Genomic DNA, 23,195 nt, shown 5'->3' on the forward strand with positions numbered 1-23,195 from the left:
AAAATGTACAAATTAAAAGACATGCAAAGTGAGCAAATTGGCACATATTAAGAGTCAATGTGGTATAGTGGCTTGAGTGGTGGACTGGGAATGGGAAGATCCAGGTTTTAGTCCCCACTCAGCCATGAAGCTCACTTGGTGACTTTGGGCCAGTCCTTGATTCTCAGCCTAACCTACTTCCCAGGGTTATTGTGAGGATAAAATGGAGAGGAGGAGAACCATTTAACTCACTTTGAATTCCTTGCAAGGGGGGAGAGGAAGCGGGATATAAATGTAATAAAATAAAAACTAAATAAAATTGAATAATTTATTTCTAGTACAGAATATGATTTGAGGGTGTTTAATGTAGAAATTGCCGTTTCCTTGGCAATATTCTCTAGTTAAACCACTTATGGTAGTGGAGATGCTGTGGACCCCAGCAGCTGTTTGAAAGATTCATAACACTTTTTAAAAACAAATCAAACCACTTCATACTTCATGTACTTCTCAACATTTATAGGGCCAGTTGTCCTGTAGTATTGCATTTCTGTTGTTTTTTCAATTTAAAAAACAAGCAGTAACATTTAACCTAATATTAAGAGCTCTGGCTATTGGGCGGTATAGAAATGTAATAAATAAAATAAATAAAAAAATAAAATAAATAATAAAGTACCAGGGCCAATTTAGCCTTATTGAAATAAATGTACCTATTAGGGTACATTAGATAATTTCCATTATTTACTATAAGCCCTAGGCATTCTGCGGTTTCTGTTTGCTTTCTGAATGAATTACATTGGTTGCCTATTTGCTTCCAAGTCAAATTCAAGGTGTGCTTATAGATAAAGTCCTAATTATCTTAGAACACAAATACCTTAAGGAGTAGCCCTTCCCATACTAATGTGCATTACAATAATCAGTTGACGCCAGTCTCTGAATGTCTTCGGTAAGAGAAGTGCATTATGAAGGCATGAAGGAGAGGGCGTTTTCTGTGGTAGTGCCCCACCTTTGGAATGTTTCCCAAAGTAGATTTCACTGTCTTGATTACTGTACTCTTTTAGGCACTAGGTTATTATGTTTTATACTAGGCATTTTGTTTTGTTCCAGCTTATTGTTGTCTGTATGGTTTTAGTTGTTTGATGAGTTGTTGTTTTATCCCTCTCAAAATTATGACTTGATGTTTGTAGTGTTTTATTATATTGTTGATGTTTATTTTATCTTTCTACACCATGCCTGGAGAGCCCACTTTTGTAAGTGAGGGACAGACTTTTAAAAATAAAGAAAGGCAATATCAAATGGAAAAACAGCCAGAGTTATGCACTTCCGGTGGAGGGTTTCTAAATAGCTTCCCTAAGCCACAGTTTTCATGTGTGAATCAAGTCATCTTTATGTGCAATCAGATATCTGAAGCATGTGTACAAGGGGTGTTATGAAAGAGAGGTTAAAGAAGAGCTAAATCAGTTATGAGCAAGCACCTTAACATTTTTTAATCCAGCTTTTTTAGGATCAGCCTCATATATTGCAGGAAAAATGGCAGCAGCAATCAGTCTCACTCCAAAAGCTGTTATGGGTGGTACTGTATATCAAGCATTTTGAAGAAAGGTTGAGAACAGGAAAGGAACTGCAGTAGCAAGGTTAGAAAAACAATCTGAAACATGCTGGAAAGGGAAGGTAACACCATACCAATGGGCAAGGGGCATCCAGCCCGTCCAGCCCTGGTAACCCCGGCTCACCCTTCTCGCCTTTAAAACCTCGGTGTCCCTGTTCATGAAATCAACCACTAGAATTACTTTAGTCAGTGCAATTCAACTCCATTTTATGGGTGTAGAAACTCAGTACGATGATGTACCCAAGGGCACTCAGGTTACATACCCAGTATATTTATATAGCATGGCAAACAATGATAGCCTTCTCTTTTTGTTTTCTGAAATAGAAAACTTATCTCTTAATTTGTCAAGATAAAAGGACTCTGTAAAGACAAAAGACTGGGAGTAAGATCATAATTTTGAGGGAAGTCATTTCAGATAATTTAATGTTTAAATTAAAAGCCATTTGGTGGCAGGTATGCATTAGTTAGATGGATGGCTTGCTACAGAGCACAATAGAGTTAAGGAATTAACTGAAATAGCCAGTAATACTTTGGACTCCTGGAACTTTTTTTTTATTAGCTTGACTGGGATTTAAAAAATCATATTGCTGTGTGTATGTCTTAAATTGATGTGCTTTCTAACAAAAAACAAAAAAATGCCCTGTTCTCTGACCAGTTAACACCACAGGGGTAAAGCATACCAAGTCAACAAATCTAGTCAGTTTACAAAAGCAGGACTAGCACCATTTGCGAAATACCTTCTTTCTAGACATAGAAGGTAAAGAATTCTAAAGCCTTCTACAGAGTTGCACATGTTTCAAATGATCTTTTAGGTATCTTTAAAAAGTGTTTTGGGGGCATTGTTAAAAAGACAATTGTAGATTTAAAATGTCAAGAACATTTTCTTTTTCTCTGTACCAGATCAGTTTATTTACCACTGGGTGTCATAACCTGGGTACCCTGCATCATTATCAGCAACAACTTATTTTTGAACACAACATTTGATCACCACTGAATGAGGGGGGGAAAGAAGGCACTTTTGATTCCACAGACATACCTGATGACTGCAGTATCAAGTGATGACTTGGTCTGTGGAAACGAACCACTACAGGCCAGACTGAACAGGGAGAGCTTTCATATTGCCTCATAACACTTCAAACCAATACCTTTCAGTTGAGATCGAGATTGTTAATACATTCAATGGCCAGTCATCAAGTGACTAATCAGGTAAAGTACATGCATGTATGACTTGACCTTAAGAAACTAAGGAAGAAGCTCTAATAGCAAATCTGGAAGTGTTAAGTCCTGGCCATTACATATCTTTTTTACTTTTCCACAGTCCAGTTACTTCCAGGGCTTAATTCTTTTCTGCTTCAATAAATGCAAAATCATCTTAACAATTCAATTAGTTATTATCATGTGGTGCTGTTGCCTTTTGTCCTTCTTTCTTCCCCAGTGCTTTAAGTTAAAACAATACATTTTATAAAACGCAACATACCAGTGGACAGGGTGCATCTAATCCAGGTGCTCCTTGGTCTCCCTTATCCCCTTTAGGCCCCCTAGAGCCTTTCTTGCCCCTTTCCCCCTGTGAATAATAGTTTATTAAAATACATACAACTTTAGGATCATCCATTTCACATCTGTGTCATTACTAAACAAAATATTTTAAAGGCTTTGGTTTTTCCATTCAAGGTTTTTCTTGAAGCAATTTTAGCTGTATTTTGCATTTTACACTTAAAAACCCAAATTAGAAGAATAACAAGATTCTGCTCTCCCACTTTTATTAATAACATGACAGCAATGCCAACATGTTTTAGAAGAGGTGGCACTGGGAACAACAGAACCTCAGCTTGTTCAGAAGTAATTCCCATTGAGCTCGATTGAAAATTCTGACCCAAGAGGACAACAGTTTACAGAGCATAAAATTACTGGTGGGAGTTGTTATTCTTTAAGAGTCACTAACTTTCCTGACCTTCAGTAATCATTGACATATTCACAGCAGCCCCTCCTTTTGGGAAAAGCCAGAAGAGTTTGTAATACTGGATTACTACAATGCATTATATGTGGGCCTGCTTTTGAAAATGGTCCGGGAACTTCAGCTGGTTCTTGCCTGGCGCCTATGTTGTACTCTTTTCAACCTTATTTCCCCAGGCATTTTAGTCTTAATGTTTCTGTTTTAAATCTGTTACTGTATTTTAAATCTTTGTATTGCTGCTAGGTTTTATTTTGGCTTTTATTTTTATTTTATGTTGTGGATTAAAACCTTTATAGTGCATATTATGTTATATTTTATGGTTTTAATTGGGTGGTATAGAAATGTAATTAATAAATAAATACATTCATCCTGGAAGAAATAATTTCCAAGTGTTCTATCATTACGTAAGTCCTTACTTCCTCACTGTGTTCTGCACAATGTCTGCAGGCACCATGGGGAACACTGGATCTCCTTATGAGATGCACCCAGTCTGTGAAGCGGCAGGCTAGAGCACTTACTCATGAGCTGATCTACTGGTGGGGAAGGATCCAACCTCTTCTTGAAATTCTTCTCTTAATCTGTTCGTATTTTGAATCAGCAGGAGATCTGGCTGCCGTAGGAAGGGCTTGAAGCAAGAAGCAGGGTGGATCCCTCCTCACCGTGACAAAGCGCCCCAGATAGCCCCTTCATAGAGGGGCAGAGAAGCTCACTACACAAATAATTTTGTTGCAAAGTGTGGCAGAGGACCAAAGACAAATATCATATTCCTCTTCAGTTCCTCTAGAAAAGAACTAGATGGTGCAAACATGACTTAAGAAATGTTTAGAAGCTTTCACAACTTTGCTGGTGCCGTCATACACAACTAACCTGTTTATTCTCTTACAGTGATTAGCAGTTAGTTATTAGTAATATAACTATGTAAAAGCCATAGGGTTGAATCCAGACTTGGCCCTCCTGCCATTTAAAGAGAGGTTTAGGTAGGAGTCCCACCGAACTCCTCTGCATGCTCTGGGTGTGGCACCTGCCTGCTTCTACGTTTCTTTTCATCTGTTGCAGCAACTAGAATCGTTTGGAACATTCTCTCTTCTCATGGCAAAATCTCAAGAAAATTCTACTGCCACTCCTGGGACTTTGAACAGAGTTATCCTATCTTCTTTCTTTTCCTTTGCTATTTTTCTTCCTCCTTACCCTCTTGCCCCCTTCAGGGTGCTTGGCCTCCAAGGCCTTCTTCAAAAATTGTACGTACTGTGGCAGGAAGGTACCCTTGACAGACGGACACACCAACTATCTTCTCTAGGTTGGAGAGGCACATAGGGTGGACTCCTTTGTCTCCTTCTAGGCCTTTCTCCTGGCCCTCAATACCAACAGACCTCACCAGCTTCCTTGGGAGGTTTTCTTCATCATCACTACAATATGCTCTTGGAGAACCATAGATGCCCCAGCTTCTCCTCCCCATTATGAAGACCATCCACCACCAAGACAGCACCATTATGAGTTCAGGGATAGAGTCTCTCTGCATCACAATTCCCATTGCCAACATTAGGGTGACCATATGAAAAGGAGGACAGGGCTCTTGTATCTTTAACAGTTGCACAGAAAAGGAAATTTCAGCAGGTGTCATTTGTATATATGGAGAACCTGATGAAATTCTGTCTTCATCACAACAGTTAAAGCTGCAGGAGCTATACTAGAGTGACCAGATTTAAAAGAGGGCAGGGCACCTGCAGCTTTAACTGTTGTGATGAAGAGGAAATTTCACCAGGTTCCCCATATATACAAATGACACCTGCTGAAATTTCCTTTTCAATACAACTGTTAAAGGTACAGGATCCCTGTCTTCCTTTTCATATGGTCACCCTAGCCAACGTTTTCATTCCACTCACTTTCTAGGATGTCCTAAGGCAACTTCTAACCATGTAACACCTTCTCATACAGTATCTAAACCACCTGATGTTCATTTACCAGAAGCTACCACGTTACCTAGCTTCATCAGGTTACTGCTTGCTCTCCACCCACCTACCCTTTCTGGCTAACTTCTTTCAAGTCATGATTCTGAAAATACTCTCAGAACCATCGGCTGCTACAAGTTACTGCTGACAATGCAACTTACCCAGTTGTCATTGGCCCCTAACACGGAGATGACGTATACACCAGTCCCAGAAATTGAGAGGAAGAAATTGAGAGTAAGCCATAGAAATGGAAGAGATTTCATCCCACCTAACACAGAGACATTGGTTAGTGACCCTTCTTTGGTGCAGGACAACTATTGTTCAGATTTATCCTTCACTTCGTCCACCTGAGCTTCAGCCTCCTCCCTGGATGGATCAAAACCCACTCTCCCCATTGGATGACTTAAGGTCATATGATGAACAAATCCTCAGAACAAATCCCCAGTCATGATCACGGATCCAGTCATTAAAAGAGTACAATCAGATTTTGCTCCACCAGCTACTATCCGAATGCTTCTAACAGTACTGCATGTACTTCTTCATGGTCTCTGTGCATGAAACATATGAGCTCAGCACCTGCGCAGAGTCTCAGTTGAGGAAACCTCTTTAACCTCTATAACTTTAAGCAGGAACCCTTACCCTTACCATTACAGTGTGCATGTCCCCAGCAGGTTCCCACTTACTCCCTCAGTTCTCTTTCCACGACCATTGTGGCAGCCTCATGAGGGAATTTCTGCGTTCAGTTCATTCAGAAAGCATTTCAAAAGCTGAGGTTTTATTTCTCTCTCCTTCCTATCTATCTTTTCTATCTATTCTTCATTGTTTTTATTTGTATTTGTTTTCATGATCTCATAATCACTTTCAGGAGTGTCAGGCCCTTAAGGTACTGTTTAGGAAGTGTGTCTGTTGTGGGGACAAGTTACTGCTGACTAACAGACCTTCTCTCTGCCTCTTTTGCCCAGGAGAAGGCCCAGTTATTAGGGCTTATCCTCATTGCCAGGCTTTCTCAAAACAGAGAAGGTGAAATTGCTCTGACTGGCTGAAAGCCACTCTTTGGAAATTAGTGTTGGAAGCAGCGGTAGAGCCAAAAGGCATGTCTACACCATAGGGTGTAGAGGGAGGGAGGAGGATCGCAGACTTACAGGCTTCTGTGATACTTCCCCAGTGCCTTGACAGCCGCATGATGTCCCGGAAGGATGTTGTGGCTGCCATTTTTTCCCCAAAAGAGGGAGGAGCTCAACGCGCTCCTCCGCAAAAAGGTAAAAAAGCAAAAAAATTAACCCACTCCCCACCCCCGATGGGCATGGACTGCCCCGTGCATCTCCGTACCCATTTTATGGTCCCAGCTACATGTGGGGATGACAGAAGGACCCATGAGCAGTGACCACATGGCCCACACTCCGTGGGATGGTCCCAGGACCGCAGGAAAGTCAGATTTTCCACAGTTCCCTATATCTCAGGGAAAGTCCTTGGTAGTCCCAGGTTGCCCCTGGGATCCCCTGTGCATCATTTGGATGCACAGGGATGATCCAAGGACTACCCCGGGACATAGGGCTGGTGTAGACATGCCCAAGGAGTAAGGCTGAGAAGCCAACTTCCCCACCAGAAAATTTGCCTGCTGTGGGGATGTCTACCCCTCAGTGTTGAACTCCTCCGAGTACACAAGATCTGCCCACTCCAGGCCGACTTTTAATGTTTTTACTGGCTAAGAAGCTGACCAAAAAGGCTAATTTTTCAAAACAGAAGAGTCTGTCTTCTTTGGAATTAAAAAAGAAGAAAAAGACTTCTAAAAGTTAGATTACTTTACTCAGGATTGAGCACATCCTTCCATTCCTACTTCTCTCCCCAATCTTGCTCGGGCATCTCAGGATTAACAGTGACTTCCTGTACTGGCTGCGTCCCCCAGCACCCTAACTCAGGATCGAGTGTGTTCTCCATTTCCCACTACTCCTGATTCAGCTTTAGCATTTCGGGATCGACAGTGACCTCCAGTACCAGGCATGTCTCCCATTGCTCCACCAATGCTTTGGGATAGAACATGGTCACCTGTAACACTAACTATACCTCCTATTCCACCAGTGTTATTCTCACTGACTCGTATGGCAATTCCAGCTCCTGTGATGGACCCAATTCTGATCATATTGACCTCAGATGGTGAGATATGGGAGCCAATCCCTATGAATTCACCCACTCTACCACCTCATATCCTCAAGGGTATGAAACATTCCGAGATCATTGTTCGGGGTCTCCAGATTCACTTTGATAGCTTGCTTTAACAGAGGTCATCCTCCCAGTTTTTATGAGTGAAGCCGTGATTGAGACAGGTCCAGATCACCATTCTCTGAGCAGGACTGAAATTTGGCTTGGGATTTTTATTTATTCATTTATTACATTTTTATACCGATGTCTAATACAGGAGACCCCATGATTGGGTTGAAGGCTGTGATGATACTTACAGTTCCTACTACCCTCTCACTATTATGACTCTCCCTACTGGGAAGCGAATCAATGCCATTGGCGCCCGTTGGATATGGTATCAAGATCTCTGGATCTGTGAGACTTTTTTTGCACACACCCTGTTTGCAACTCCTGTTCTACGGCAGCGAAAAACAACTCAATTACAGGCCATTCTGCTTCCTGAACAATCACTGGCCACACTACAGCCGATATCACAAATCAGTGCTGGTGAAGTTTTGTTACTTCCTCACAAGCTTTGCCACAGTCTCCAGCAGGATAATCCCCACTCTCCAGTATGGAAGGCTGTCAATCTGACAACATGACTCAGTCTTCCTGCCCTTTGTCCATTTCTTTGCCTGATGCTGTTACTGGGCTGAATGTTGCTATTCACTGTCAGAGGATCTTGGGACAATTTTCTAATCAGGTTCCGAGGACAGCACAATCCTTGGGCTTGAAAACCCAGCAAGTGACCCAGTGCAGGATCAAGTTTTTGATGGGGTGAATGCAGAGAATCCTTGTTGCTGCTTGTAAGCCCTCCCTGCAGTGCCAAATGCAAGAAAATGAACTGTTTGTCCTCCTTTGCTGGAATGCAAGGTATTCACCCCTTCGGGTGCTCTTTGCACCACATTCTACTGTTTCTTCTGTCCCTTTCTGAGAAAGGAACTGTCATCTTTAAAAGGTTACCTATTCATTCTCCTGTTGAGGGATTTTCAGTCGTCTTGCATCCAACAGCAAAGAGATTTCTGAAAGGGATCATGAATTTGGCACCACCCATTCGTTCCCTGGTACTGACTTGAGCCTGTTGGTAGTGTAAAAAGCACTATCAGCTACGTCTTGAGCCACTAGCTATTACTGACTTGCACTTACTTTCTTGGAAAATGGCATTCTTGGTGGCTGTGAGCTCTGCATGCCCTGCCAATGATCTGTGTGCATTTCAAGTAGAAAATTATGCCACTTTTCATCGAGATAAAGTGGTCTTCAGGCCTGACCCCACCTTTCTGCCAAAAGTGGTGTTGGACTTTCACTTAAACCAGGACATTATTCTGCCTGCTTTCTTTGCTTCCCTGTCTACACCTTTGAAGTTGACATTACACACACTCAATGTGCTCCACACTTTGAATTTCTACAAGTTGAGGCCTATGCAGTTCAGACTTTTGCCTTGCCACTTTTGTCTGTTATGGTGGAAAGCAAAAAGGCCACCCTTTATCAACACACTCTTTCACTTCCTGGGTTGTCAAAACCATCGAGCTATTTATGAGCTGGCTGTCCTCGAATTCTCTGCCCCAGTTTAAGCTCACTCTACTCGTGTAGTAGTGATGTCGGTCCCATTCAACAGAGGGGCTGCCATCCCTGAACTGTGTCATGCTGCAACCTGGTCGACACTGTCTACCTTTGTTAGGCATTATAGACTGGATGTTCGAGCTAGAGCCAACTGTACTTTTGCTCTTGTTGTCCTTTATTCTTCTCTATAAACAGAGTGGGATGAGATTTCTTCTACTTCTTTGTCTTACTCAATTTCTGGGACTGGTGTGTACATCACCATACTGTCCCCATTGCCATCTACCTCACAGGAATATCTAACATTCTTGTGGACTCGCTCAGCAGGTCAGCAACTACTCCCCAACAGTCATATTCAAACTCTTCAACATGTGGGACATCTGACTATTGAGCTCCAGGGTACAGCACTAAACACAACCTGCAGTCCTTCTGCAGCAGAGATGATCATAACCCAGATTCTCTGGGACACACTTCTCTTCGTGACACTTTCCTTCATCACTGGCGAGGTACCCTAACTTATGCGTGTCCTCCTTTCCCTCTCATCACACAGGTGAGAACAAGACACAGGACGATGGGGCTCATTGCATCTTAATAACCCCATGGTGGCTGAAACAAGCGTGGTTTGCAACACTTCTATCCAGTAACACCTTTCTCCGTCTCCCTCACTTAGTGACTTTACTTCTCATTACATGAAGGTGGGCCAAGTTCACCAGTTTTCCAATGAGGTCTGGGAAGTAATGACTGCTTCCCTCAAACCTTCCAGCTGGGCCTCATATGCCACCAAATGGAAGGCCTTTCTAAAATTTCTTGTCACAAAGGGATAGAACCCCAAATCCTACAGTCTCCCATGTATCTTGGGGAATCAGAGAAAATTACTACCTCTTCATCTAGGGTCAGTGAAACTGCTGGACACAAGTCTGGATCTAGCCCATAGCCCTTTTACTGATTTTGTGAAATCCAGTGAATTACAATCCAATTTCTAGAAAATCAGAGTTTATGGGATCATTGCAGAGTTAGCAATGATCATGCAACATTGCTATTACAAGCTATTTTTAGATGTTACTTTGTGGCATGAGCAGAACATAGAACACACATACATTTTGCTCTATTAGTTTTTGTAACACTTAGTCTAGAAGAAATTTAAAAGGCATATTTCATTTATTATTATAAAGCCTGGTTGCTTGAGTTAGTTTATTTCCTTGAGAGAGAAAAAATCAAACTAAATTCAGTGCTGTATTATTCTTAAATAAATAAATAAATCCTGGAAGGAATATTTCTGGTTTAAAATAAGCTCTATTAACTTAACTTTTAAAATAAGCTCTTTTAACTTTCAACTCGGCTTTGCCATGAATTTTATTTAATAGGAGAAGTAAAATTGGCAAAGCAGTGTAAAGCTGCTCTGTCCTACTTAGGTTCTTAAAATAGAACTTCAAAAAGATAAAAATGGAGACTGTAGGCCTCATGCTACCTCCCTGCTGTAGCAAGTTAAAAAGTCACCTTGAATATCCCATTGAGGTCAACTCTGTTTTCAATAAAGTCAACATCAACCTAACAACCAATATTCAATATGAAAACAAAAATGATCAAACCTTTCTGAACCAATTTAGAAAAGTCAGCAACATACAAAGAGGGAAACGTTTTAATAAGTGCTTGTGGATCTAAAATGTAAGTGGGATTGCTGGAGAGGGAATTTCATTTAGTAATTGCTAAAAGGATTAGATAACATAAAAATCAGGCAGAGTAGGTTTCTTTTTTTCTTTTTTTAGGGAAATAAATTGGTTTATTTTAATTTTTTTAAAAAACAAAAACATTAGGCTGGCAGGAAAAACAGATGGGAGAGGATAGGTCACCCAGGCTCAAACGCTGGCATAGAGGAAGGATAATCCAGGAGAAAATGCAGAGTGGGTTGCTGCAGGAAGAGGAGGAAGGACCCAGGAAAAAAGGCAGAAGAGCAGGAAGGGATAAGGGGGACAAAGGTAGACCTGTGGAGGCAAGGAACACACACACGCGCAAACACACACAGAGAGGAGAAGAAAAAAACAGCAGTTGAAATAACGAGTTCCACTTGAATGCAAAGATTAAGCATTGACACTTTTTCAGTTGGTTTCCTCAAAAGAACAATATTCCCATTAACTATTGTAATATGTACCATTTTTTCTGGACTATATTGGCTTTATATCTCTGCAGTGACACAAGAATCAATAAGATTGATCAGCAGAAGGAAGGGCCAAACTAATTTGGGAAGACAGTTTCTGCAAAAGACAGCAGAGAACATAACACTGCCAAATCATGCTGAAAATTAAACAGGCTGTTCAACATGTAAGGTGCTCTCCTTAACTATGAGCTCCATCAGACGAGAGTTTTATTGCACGCTCATTACTGGGCACTCAGGCTTTTCGCAGGTCCCTCTCACAACGACGTCTGCCTCCCACGCGCCTCCCAGCCCTTCTAGACTTCTTCGCATGACAAAAAACCACCCCAGTAAGTCCAACTTATTCTTAAACACGGAAGTTGCTGCTATTTCCTGCTGTGTGCAGGAGAAGCAGCAGGATAAAAATGGCCCACTGAAGGGGTCATGTGCACATTGTTTATTTCCTCTTTCAAAAGAGGAAGTAATGAGGGACAAATGCGTGGGTGGAGAAGTGACAGTAAGCAAACGCAATTTCCCCCTGTGTGACACTGTATGTCTTGCATTCAGAGCACCATAATACATAAACACATGACTAAAACCCCCCACCCTTTCCAAAACAACTATCAGTCATGCAGTGAAGCACCAATCAATTGGCCGCTAATGATCAGTGAAAAGGACTGGAAAAGCCATATTTAGTTAATGGCAAAAAGGATAACTTTGCAGGATTATTCTGTGTGCTGTAGTTGCTCACTCTAATTTATTTTGACTCATTCTTTGTTTCAAAATATTAGTTGTCATTCTGTAAAAAGCAAACAACGCCTCAGCCCTAAAAATTAACTCCTGCAATGCCCTTTGGAACTTTATTCTCATTATGTGCTTCTGGTATTATGAGCAGCACTGAGATATATCTGACTTTTCCCAGTGCTTTATTACAACTAACTCACAAAGTCGTCTCTTCCTGGTATCACCATCCACTGGACAGCAGGTTATCTCATTCCTCAATAGTTCTGTCTACTAACTTGTTGGGACAAAATTCCAGCCAATGCTGTTTCCTGCTGTTGTCGACAAAGGCATTTTTCTTCTTCAAAACTTTACCTAAATTTAAAACCAACTGAAAAAGAATCAGGATCTTGCTAGGTCACTCATTATGATCTGAATAATAGCTAAGACTTTGCTTTTATCAAGAAGAGGTTATGAAGCAAAACCAGAGGTAGAATGATTAACAATGAGACATTAACCTTGGAGCAATCATGAATGGATAGGTAACAGTCATCATGTTTGATCAGCAGTGGAGACTTATCATATTACTTCAGCAAGTATTATATCACAAGTTTATTTCAAAATTTATGAAACTGTGAAAATTATTCCAAACCCTGGATCTACCATTGCTACCAGCTAATATTGCTGCCAGCAATAATAAAGTGACTCGTACAGGCTTCTGTTCTTGAGCTAAAACCTGCTCATAAGTCTTTGTATTATATCATTTGTTAGGCAGTAGGATTTTATCATATTTTCTATGTCATCAAGAAATTAATCATTCCACCATTTCTGTAAAGCTGTTTGTAGCTAAAGAGGTTTAATTTAAGACTTACCCGGTTTCCTTTTTCACCTGATGAGCCTTGTAAACCCTATAACATTTATGCAAGTTTTATAAACTTATATACCTTAGCCACGTCTGCACCAGAAACTACAAGTGACATCTTAAAGACCAATATTTTATTATGCTGCCATTTTATTATGTTGCTATAATAAAATTTCCTTGCAGAGAAATTAGAGCAGGCTTTCCGAACTTAGTGTCCTCCAGAAGTGTTGGCTGGGGGGTGATGGGAATTGTAGTCTAACATATTTGGAGGGCATCAGGTTGGGGAAAGGTGGATTAGCTTCATAAAGAGAAAGTAGTCCTTAAAAAAAGAAAACCAAACTAAAAGCTAAAATCTTAAGTAGCAAAAGAAGTATTATTCCTGGCCTTCCCAGGGCATGTCTACACAAAGGGTTTGCCCTGGGGTGGCTTCGCAGTGGCAGCACGTCATCTAGATGAAGCAGCTGCCATTGCGAAGCCTTCCAGGTGCAAACCTGGAAACTCTGCTCCAAAAAAGTTGGGCACTTACCCCAACTTTTTTGGCAGCAGAGGCTTGTTACAGCCCATGGCGCCCCGTGATTGGTTGCCATAAGCTGGACAGGGAAGAGGGCGGCCCTGCGCCTCTGTAAAAGTAAAAAACAACAACAGAGGAGAGGAACGCGGTGTTCCTCCCACCTTTTATTTATTTTTTATTATCTTTAGCTGCGCAGATACAGATAATACAAATAAAAAGAAATCGGGGTGGGGGGAGGAACGGGCAGCCAGAGGGAGGAGATGGGTTCGCCTGGAGTCCCTTCTCCACATGTCCTCCTCTAGCTGCCTCATTCCTTCCTCACCCCGATTTTTTTTAAAAAATATTATCTGTATCTTCGCAGCTGCACAGATAGAGACAATAAAATAAAAGGGGGGGAGGAATGACCCTGTTCCTCCCCGCCTTTTAATTTTTTTTACTTTTACAAAGCAGAAAAGTTCACACTTGTTTTACTTCCCATGCAGATGCTGGGAAGGAATGAAAGTGCAGGAGCAAGGTGCCTCACGTCACAGGAGCTCCAAGTGGAATTTTATTCTCATAGCACCTCTTTGTGGCAGTTTAGGCAAATGTGACTTACTACCTATGGTGAGCTTCAGGGCTGAATGGGCAACTGAGTTGGAAACACCCCCACCCCCCCACCCCCACGGGGCTAACTGTCATCTTCACCCTGTGAGGGAGACTGGAGCAGGCAGAGACCATCGGAGCCTGCTTCAGTTGGACCTCCCATCCCCCACAGGGCTAACTGTCATCTTTACCCTGTGGGAAAGAAGAAGGAGCTGTTGATCTGCCCTTCCATTAGGAGATGAGAGGACGGAGCAGGTCCTTCCCACCAGCCTGAACAGTCTCCTTAATTTCTTTTTATTTTCTCCCTCTCCATCCCCTTTTCCTTGTGTGTCATGTCTTTTTTAGAATGTAAGCCTGAGGGCAGGGACTGTCTTCTTAATGATCAATTGTAAGCCGCTCTGAGAGCCTTTTTGGCTGAGCTGCGGGATAAAAATACTCTAAATAAATAAATTGACCTTAAGTTTTCACATCTAAACCCAAGATTTTAGCTACCCTACCACATTGGCTATAATCAAAGAATTGTTTTCATTTTACCATACTGGGGACCTGGGTCTGTATGACCATTTCCCCCATTGCCTGGCTCAAGCACGGCGAGATTTGCGTGTTTATGCTTGTACAAGGTTTGCCCATGAGCTTTGCAATATTTCACCAGACAATACACGGGAAGAGAATAATATTGTTAAAGTCTTTAGCTTTCCTCAAAGAAGTAATGGCAGCAGACAGCCTGTATTCTGTTTTGCTATGTTGCTAGATAGAATTTTGTGGGGAAAGGTGGGGTGGGGATGTATAATTTTAAAAATGTATAACTTTACTTACAGGAAGCCCTGCTGGCCCTATTGGTCCTGCACTTCCAGGGTCTCCTTTATTGCCCTAAAATGGAAGTAGAAAGACAGAACTATTTCCTGATTTTGGAAGAGTACAACAAAGATAGGTCAAGAAGTATTGTATCTTTGATTGTAGCTGATTATGCAAAAAACGAAGCAGCACATTTTCAGGTTGTTTGTTTAAAATATTTGTACCCCACTTATCCTCATATCGTTCAAGACAGTTTATAAAAACTGTAAAATACAACATAATAAAAATAGCAATAAAAGAAATAAATGACATTTAACCATAAAACAACTTAAAAACAGCTGCCGTCCAAAGCATCATGAAACAATATATAAGCCAAAAATGGAAAACCATAATAAAAATAATGATTATATATAATTATAGTAGACACCGATTAAAAAAAACAGCCACTGAAGCCTATAGGCCTTCCTAAATAGAAAGGTCTTAAGAGTTGCAATGGAAGGCCATCAAGGAGGGGACAAGATAAACTTCTGTAGATAGGAAATTCCAAAGTCTGGGTGTGGCTACAGAGAAGTCCCTCTTTCTTATTCCAACCAAACATGGGTTTGGAACTGACAAGAGGGATTGTCTCAATAAGTGAGAAGGTTCACTTATTGCCCATCAGATACCATTGTTCTAAACCATGTGAGGGTGCTTCCAGATGGAGGGCTCTTAGTGCTACCTATGAGAAGGCATTGCATAGCTATTTCATCTTTCCTTTTTAAACAAATTTTCTGCAGCAAGAGAGAAGTCAGAAGAAGCAGTGGGAAAACATGATAGGGTAACAAGCTGAAGGCATTGTCATTTAAAGGTTTTAACCAGAACTGTGAATTCTGCCTCGAAATCAGCATGAATCCAGTGCCCAGTGAGGTGACATGCTCCCAATATGCAGCTCCAATTAATAACCTGGCTGCTGCATTTTGAATAAGCTAAAGCTTCTGGGCACTTTTCAAAGGCAGTTCCATGTAGAGTGCCTTTCAGTTATCTAGTCCTGATGCAACCGTTCTAGCTATTGGTATAACCTGTTCATCCAAGGTCAAATCTGGGTCACTCCCAAACTACAAACCTATGCTTTTCAGAGGGAGCGCTACCCCACCCAAAATAAGTTGAACCTCCAATTTCTAGGCTGGCTATTCCGCTGATCAAAAGTACCTCTGTCGTGTCTGTATTAAGTTGCAATTTGTTAGCCCTCATTCAGCCCATTACTGACTCCATACACAGGTTGAGAACTTGCACAGCTTCTTTTGTATGTAATAGAAAGGAGAGACAGCTGGGTGTTATCCACACATTAGTGGGACTGAACTCCAAATCTCTGTAGTTTAACATAGCTTCACATAACCTTTCCTTAAGGTAACATGATATTGGAGAAAACACATTTTCATCCTTTCCCTGCAAAAGACTCCCCAAAGTGTAGGATAAGTTGTAATTTGTTAAGGGGCAACAGAATTATCTTTATGTCCTTTAGTCTGGTTACCTCTGAAAAGGTACCTGACTATAAAGAATCATACATAAAAAATTATTAGAAATGAAAAAGAGACAAAGTGCTGGAAATATGTATCAGGAAGAATTAGACCAGGGGTAGGCAACCTTTTTGGGCCGATGGATATATTTGGCAAATTGAGAAACTGCCTTGGGCACCATCGCACATTTGGCAATTTGAGAAAATGTCCTGGGCAACACCACAAAATGGCTGCCACAGGAGGTATGGCTACTCACAAAGGACAAGTAAAATGTCCCCAAAACTGAGTACAAGGCAGAGGTGGGGACTGAGCCCCAATACACTAAGGATGTCATCAGAAGAGCGTTTTATCGCCTGCTTGCTACTGCCCACTTATGGATGTTCACACATCCTTTAGACAACGATGTCCGCCATTCGCGTGCCTCCTGCTCCTTCCACTCGTTTTTCCATCGCAAAATAGACCCCTTTTGATCCGACTTTTTTTTTAAAAATGGAATGTTCCGTGATCTCCTGCTGCATGCAGGAAAAGCGACACGATTTTTTTTAAAAAAACTGAATGGGCCACGTGGACTTTGTTTACTTCCTCTTTCCTCTCTGGGATGAAAGAGGAGGTAACAAAGGACAGAAGCAGGGGTGGATAAGCGATGGTAAGGAAATGTGATTTCCCCCCGTGTGATGATACTCTAAATATCTCCTTTGAACATGAAGAACTCCATCACATCTACTTCCCCCCCCCCCCCCCGGTTTTCCTCTGCGATTTCCAGCTCTGTTCCATTAGCACATCAAGCTAATGGCCCCTTTCACATGGGTTTGTGGTATCACGCTATACCGATGAGACTTCTCTTTTGCTTGTTCGCTCTTCCACTCTGCCCCACCCTGCCTCTTCTCCTTCTGCCTGCTGTTCATTGGTTGTAACATTGTGATGGGCGTAGGCTCCTTCACCCCCTCGCTCTGGCTTTGTTGTCTAGTGATTTGCCAACATGGTGCTGGAGAAGGAGAACCACCCCGCCTTCCCTTCTCCCCTCTGCAACTATATAAAAAACCACACTCACTCTTTTTCAAGATCCCTCCAAAATCCCCACCCTTTTCTCTCCCTCTCCCTTTCTCACACATACGCAACCCCCATCCTTGCAGACATATAAGCATGCAACACTCCACCAAACCCTCAGGTTGCTCTCAGCTGGCTTCCTGTAGATCTCCCACCCTGGTAGTTTCCCTACCCACCCACCCCACGTGGGGTATCATTGCCATTCCAAGCTTCCCCCTGTTCTCCCTAGCCCCATGCTGCTTCCTTTACCTCCTCCCTCCACCCCCATCCAGCTAACCAAACCCTCTCTTTCCCTCCTTTTTCTTCTCTGGGAGTGCAGAAGAGGAGAGCACCTACCTGTAGCCACCTGCCTTCTTCATTTCCTCAGAATGCCACTGCGCTCCACATGTTGCCCAGAGGTAATGGTAAACAAAGATGGCAGGATCTGGAGGCCCTCACTTTGCTTGAGGCAATTCCAGCTGCCAGGAAGAAAATTTGCTCCTTTTTTAAAAAATGGGATCTTGAAAAAGAGGCACCTTGGTGGGCAGCAAGGTGTCTGAGGGTGCACCATGTTGCCTACCCCTGCATTAGGTTATATAGCAAAAACAAAAAAAACTTGCTGCATTTATTAATATTTTTATTTATTACATTTGCATACCGCCCCATAGCTGAGGCTCTCTGGGTGGTTTACATAGATTTAGGCCACAGCTAGACCTAAGGTTTATCCCGGGATCATCCAGGGTTCTCCCCTGCCTGAGCACTGGATCCCCGGTGTGTCACCTAGATGAACAGGTTTGACCCCTGGACGATCCAGGGATAAACCTCAGGTCTAGCTATGGCCTTAAACTATAGTAGCAATTGTAGATGGGCTGCAGGTTGCTTGTTTGTCAAACATTGCACTTACCCTCTCTCCTTTTGGTCCTGCTGGTCCTGGAACTCCAATTGGTCCTGGAGTACCCTATAATTTTAGGGGAAAATAAATTTATGAAATCATTTACTCAACCATATTTCAAACTGCACAAGAGCATATTCCTCATGAGAAAAAGAAGAAATGAGAATATTTTTTTGGGTTATTCATGGTATTTATTTAAAATGCTAAAGCTTTTAGAGTTGATGAAGATAATGGTTATATATAAGAGTAAGACTTTGAGCAGATGAAGTTGGTATGATGGTTTAAAAAAAGGCTTTTCCTGGTGCATTAGATGAAACATTTTGTTCTCATGAATTTCCATCACCAACAAAGCTAAAAGCTGTAGCAAAATGAAGACAATGCACGATCATACCTTTAAGCCTTTAAAAAGGGGTTGGATAGAGATAAGTAAAGTTTGCATTGCTCTTTATATAAGCTCATCATGCAGTTTGACAGATAACCATGCAGTTTGACAGATAACCAGGCAATAATGCAAATGTATAGTAACACAAGAAAAAAGCATGAGAAGGACTCTTTCATTTTCAAGTCCCCTGCTCACCCATTTATTATATACCACTTAACTAGGGCAGGGAAACAGGAAATGAGTGCACTCTTTTTATGTCTCTGAAACATTCCTGCGGTCTTCACAGTGCCGAGTTGGTGCTGCCACCAAACCCTGCAGTATCACAGGTGAGGGGTGGCGGCAAATAATCCCCACTGGGGAAGGTAGTGTGGGTTTTCCAGCGGCCACTAGGTTCACCAGGCCCTCCCCTTCCCCTGGTTTCCGGTGACCAATGGGAAGTCACCTTCTGCCTGGGAATGCCCCCAGAGCAATGCTGGAGTGAGGAGAGATAGTGGAAGAGCCACAATGACCTTGATTTGGGAAGGAAAAGTCACAGTAAGACCCTGACTTTTCCACTGTGCATCTTCAGCTCTTTGTCCCAGGGTGGCTCCAAGTCAGCGGCAGTGGCATCATATAACTGATGCAGAGTGAAATCAGAGTCAGCCCGGGGCTTTCAGGGCTTATAGACAGACCCTCTTTTTATATTCAAGTCCTACCAAAATAAATGCAGATCTTGCCATATTAATTAATTAAACAAATAAGGACATGATCCAGTTTCTGGAACAGTTTATAAAATCAGAATAGTCAAGCTTTTCTTGGACTGTATCACTTAAGGCTGCAGCTGAGGATATTAAATACTGAATGCTCCCCCATGAAATGACATTCTAAGCACATATGAAAACACAACGTTGAGAAGAAAAGTTCAGTCTAGGCTTTCCCCTGAAATGCTACTTTAGAATAAATAAATGAACATGTAGGGTATTTTTTTTTTATTTCTGAGAAGCAATCAAACATGCAAGCCTTCAAATTAAATGCTACCAACCTACCAAATGAAATAGTACAATTCAGGATCCTGCTAACTGTAAAATTGGCCCCTTTTAAGCACTGCTTGGATCCACTGATTTCAATGTTGGATGTTAAGCATTGACTTAAAACTCTCTCACTGAAATAAATGGGACTTAAGTTTTGCCAAATAATATTAATGAGTGAGCAACAGGTGTTCTGGCAAGGAAAGGAATCTTTTGAAAAGGAGTTTATTTCGAACTCCAGTACAATCTGTCACATGCTGAGTCTGCAGTCACATTTATGGTCCATCTCAGGGGTGGGAGATGTGTGGTGCTCCAGATGTTGTTGGAATGCAACTCCCATCAGTCCTAGCTAGCATAGCCAATGATGAAGGACCACACATTCCCCATCCCTGCTGTTTCTGAAGCACTACTCTCAAATGCTCTGTGTTGTGGCATGCTCTTCTCCACATGCTTTGCAGTCTGAATTCTTTAAAATTAGCAAGACTAACAAAGCTACTTCCACATAAGACACAGCTCGATGCTTTGGGATTTTACCTAGTTGCTCTGTAGGCTTCAGCCAGACTGGTGGTTCAGGACACTATCGTCTCTAAGTTCACTGGGGGGCTGTCTTGGCACCATGAGCCCTCAAATTCCCACGTTCACGAAGGAGACAATGCGAAGGAGGGAGGTGGGGGTTTGTATCAATGGGAGGGGGGGAGCTACTCTGCTGTGTCTTCTTGAGCCAGCAGGGAGCTCTGGGGCAACCAACCAGGGCAAGATCTGCCTGTACTGCAGGAAAAGAGGGATCAGTGAAACCTTTTCTGATGGGTGCTCTTTCCCACTCCTGCCAGTGGCACCCTCAAGGCCTGCACACTGGGAACGAGCGGAACATCTCCACCGGGCAAGGGATGGACCTTCAGCCAATCGGAGAGCAATCAAACAGGGCTCCGCCAGCCCTGTTTGTTCATTGTTGCAGCCATGGGGCATGGAGGTGTTCCATAGGCTGTTCAGCCGGCCCCTCCTCCCTGTCCCAGTCAATGATGACCAACCAGAGGTCGCCATTGGCTGGGACACGCCTCAGCTGTAAAATGGAGTAAGGCGACAGATGGCAAACGTGCGATAGCACTGCTTACAGCAAAAAGTTGGGGTAAGTCTCTGACTTTTTAAAATCAGAGCTTCGGAGGAATGCCCTGGGATGGCTCTGCAATGGCTGCTACGTCATATAAATGACATAGCACCACTGTGGATCCGTCCCGGGTCTTTCCCCTTGTCAAGACAAGCCCTGAATGGAACTAGAATTTGAGGTCTGCATATTTGGCCTAGATTAGCAATTCACTGATAACCCCCCCTATAATCTATACAAGAGTTTGAGGAAGGAAATGCAATTCCTTACCCCTTTAGGGGTGCACAATTGTAAGCTTAACATAATATCACCACCCAATAAGAATCCGCAAATCAAAGTATAAACGAACAACTCCATGCTTTTAAAAGAAGAATAAAAAAATACAACTTGCTACAAGAACATAGAAATGGAAGTTCTATTGCAATTTCACAGATACTGAAGTTAGGGGTAATGTATGACACAATATGAAGACCTTAATAGAAATAATTGTCCATGTTTCTTCCAAGAAGTTTGAAATGCTTTGTAAAATGGGTTATTATTATTTATTGTATCTTTTAGAATGAGAACTTGATTAACATAATTCAAAGGCTGTTAACTCAAGATTATTGTTCTTAAATCGTACCCCCTCTGAACATAGACATTGCCTAGAATTCCTCAAGAGTCATGTGAACTTCATCAACTTCTGCATAACTGAGTTAACAACCATGATAGTGCTTTCATTATAATTTCACTCACAAAGGTGAAAGAAAGTTAAGCCAAAGAGTCCCCTATTTTTACCAGGTGCTGTTGGCTGTCATTCAATAAACAACACGTTCAGATTACATGAATGTAAGTAACAGAACCCAGGAGCCCTGTAAACCATTAGCCAGTAGTTCCTTATAGGATTAACAGAGTGAAACTCAAAATCTTCCCCCATTTTAGTAAGTGGAACAATGGAACTGAGAAGATCATTTACATCTGGCAAATGATGCTTAGAAGACAGCACCAGGTTTTATTTCCAGGTCTCCTGTTTGTGAAGAGCATCCCAGGCTATAGTGCAGGGGTAGGCAACATTTATTCTGTCAAATGTCACATTCCAACATGCATAATCTGTTAGGGGAGGGGTGGGCCAAAAACAGGTGGGTCAGCCCTCTTCTCTTTCTCCCACACCCTTTTCTCTTTCCGCCAACCCCTTTACTCTCTGCCCCCCTCCTTCCCCTGCAGTGGGGTGCCAGGGAAGGGACAGATTGATATTTTGTTTAGAGGTGTGAACTGATTGCATTCAGAGGGCTTTTAAAATTAGGCTGAGGGCCACATGAAATTAGGCCTAGGGCTGCAGGTTGCCCACCTCTGCTGTAGTGAGATCAGGACAAGGAATTGGCTGCAATACGTTGCTTGATAGTGCTTGAAATAAAAATGCAATAGAGTGCCTTTTGCTCATATAACAAACACTTAGAGCATTACTATGGTTGAGACAAGTAGGAAGAAATGCTTTAAGCAAACGTTTTATGGGGAGAATAAAAGAAGACAGTGGACAGCTGACAATATGAAGACAGAGGAATATAACATTAACAATGACAACATGCAAATGTTTCACAGATCATAATTTACAAAATATTACAAATAAAGAGGCAGATTATCTTTGATCCATGTGACTAATGAACAACGTTATGGTTGTTCAGCATCAAAATATAATGGCTTCACTTGTCCTGGCCTACCATTTTGGAAAGACAGTGATACAGATATGGTTATGGCAAGACAAAGACAACAAATCACAGCATTAGGGGATAGGAATGTAGGGTAATGGAGAACTGGAACTCACCGGTGGGCCAGGCCTGCCGTCTAAACCTGAAGCACCCTGGACAGACAAGGAAGGGTTAACAAAACAAAAGGCAAGGAGGAAGGGGGGTGAGGAGAGGAAAGGAGAGGTGAGTGAAGCAGTGACTGGAGACAAACATGTGCTAACAATAAAAAAACAAACCTCGAATCTCAAGGACAGGTGATGGCACTTACAAGGAAACCAACAAAAAACAGACACTGAATGTAACATAGGCTGGTTGCTTTAGTATGCTTGTGAGAATGCAGCAGTCAAACTTACCCTATCTTTTGGAGAGCATTGTGGCTGAGCTTGTGATAGCAACAGCAGAGATAAAAAACATTATTGTGATGGCAAGTGAATTGACCACCAAAGGGAGTGATACTAAATGTATTTTTTTTGGAAGTAATAATGGTTGCTTTGAATTCCAGTAGGTTTGCTGCTGGCTCTGAGGAGCCATATCAAATCCAGAAACTTCTCATATGTAACAATCAATTGAAAGAGAACAATTTACCTTTTCTTCAAACATTATGTCTACTAACATTATAGTAATGCTCCAGGAGTTAGTGGTTAATTAAAGTAATGGGAAATGGTTAAAACAGATGATGTTTTCAACCTTTAAAGCCTTTTGGCACAATCTAGCAAAAGTTACAGAGCAATCCTATAAATAT

General features: G+C 42.0%; 1 protein-coding gene across 1 annotated transcript in view; it reads right to left on the minus strand.

Annotated features, from left to right (window-relative positions):
• COL13A1 (collagen type XIII alpha 1 chain) overlaps positions 1-23,195 on the minus strand; it is a 121,519-nt gene that overhangs the window by 4,631 nt on the left and 93,693 nt on the right. Inside the window, exons 30-34 of the mRNA XM_063133018.1 lie at positions 22,531-22,566; positions 18,251-18,304; positions 14,846-14,899; positions 12,947-12,982; positions 3,063-3,149 (exon numbers count right to left, since the gene is read on the minus strand). Of these exons, the coding sequence (XP_062989088.1) occupies positions 3,063-3,149; positions 12,947-12,982; positions 14,846-14,899; positions 18,251-18,304; positions 22,531-22,566 (267 nt within the window). The remainder of the gene's footprint in view (positions 1-3,062; positions 3,150-12,946; positions 12,983-14,845; positions 14,900-18,250; positions 18,305-22,530; positions 22,567-23,195) is intronic.

Source organism: Elgaria multicarinata, chromosome 8 (genome assembly GCF_023053635.1).
Source record: "Elgaria multicarinata webbii isolate HBS135686 ecotype San Diego chromosome 8, rElgMul1.1.pri, whole genome shotgun sequence".
Taxonomy (NCBI): domain Eukaryota; kingdom Metazoa; phylum Chordata; class Lepidosauria; order Squamata; family Anguidae; genus Elgaria; species Elgaria multicarinata.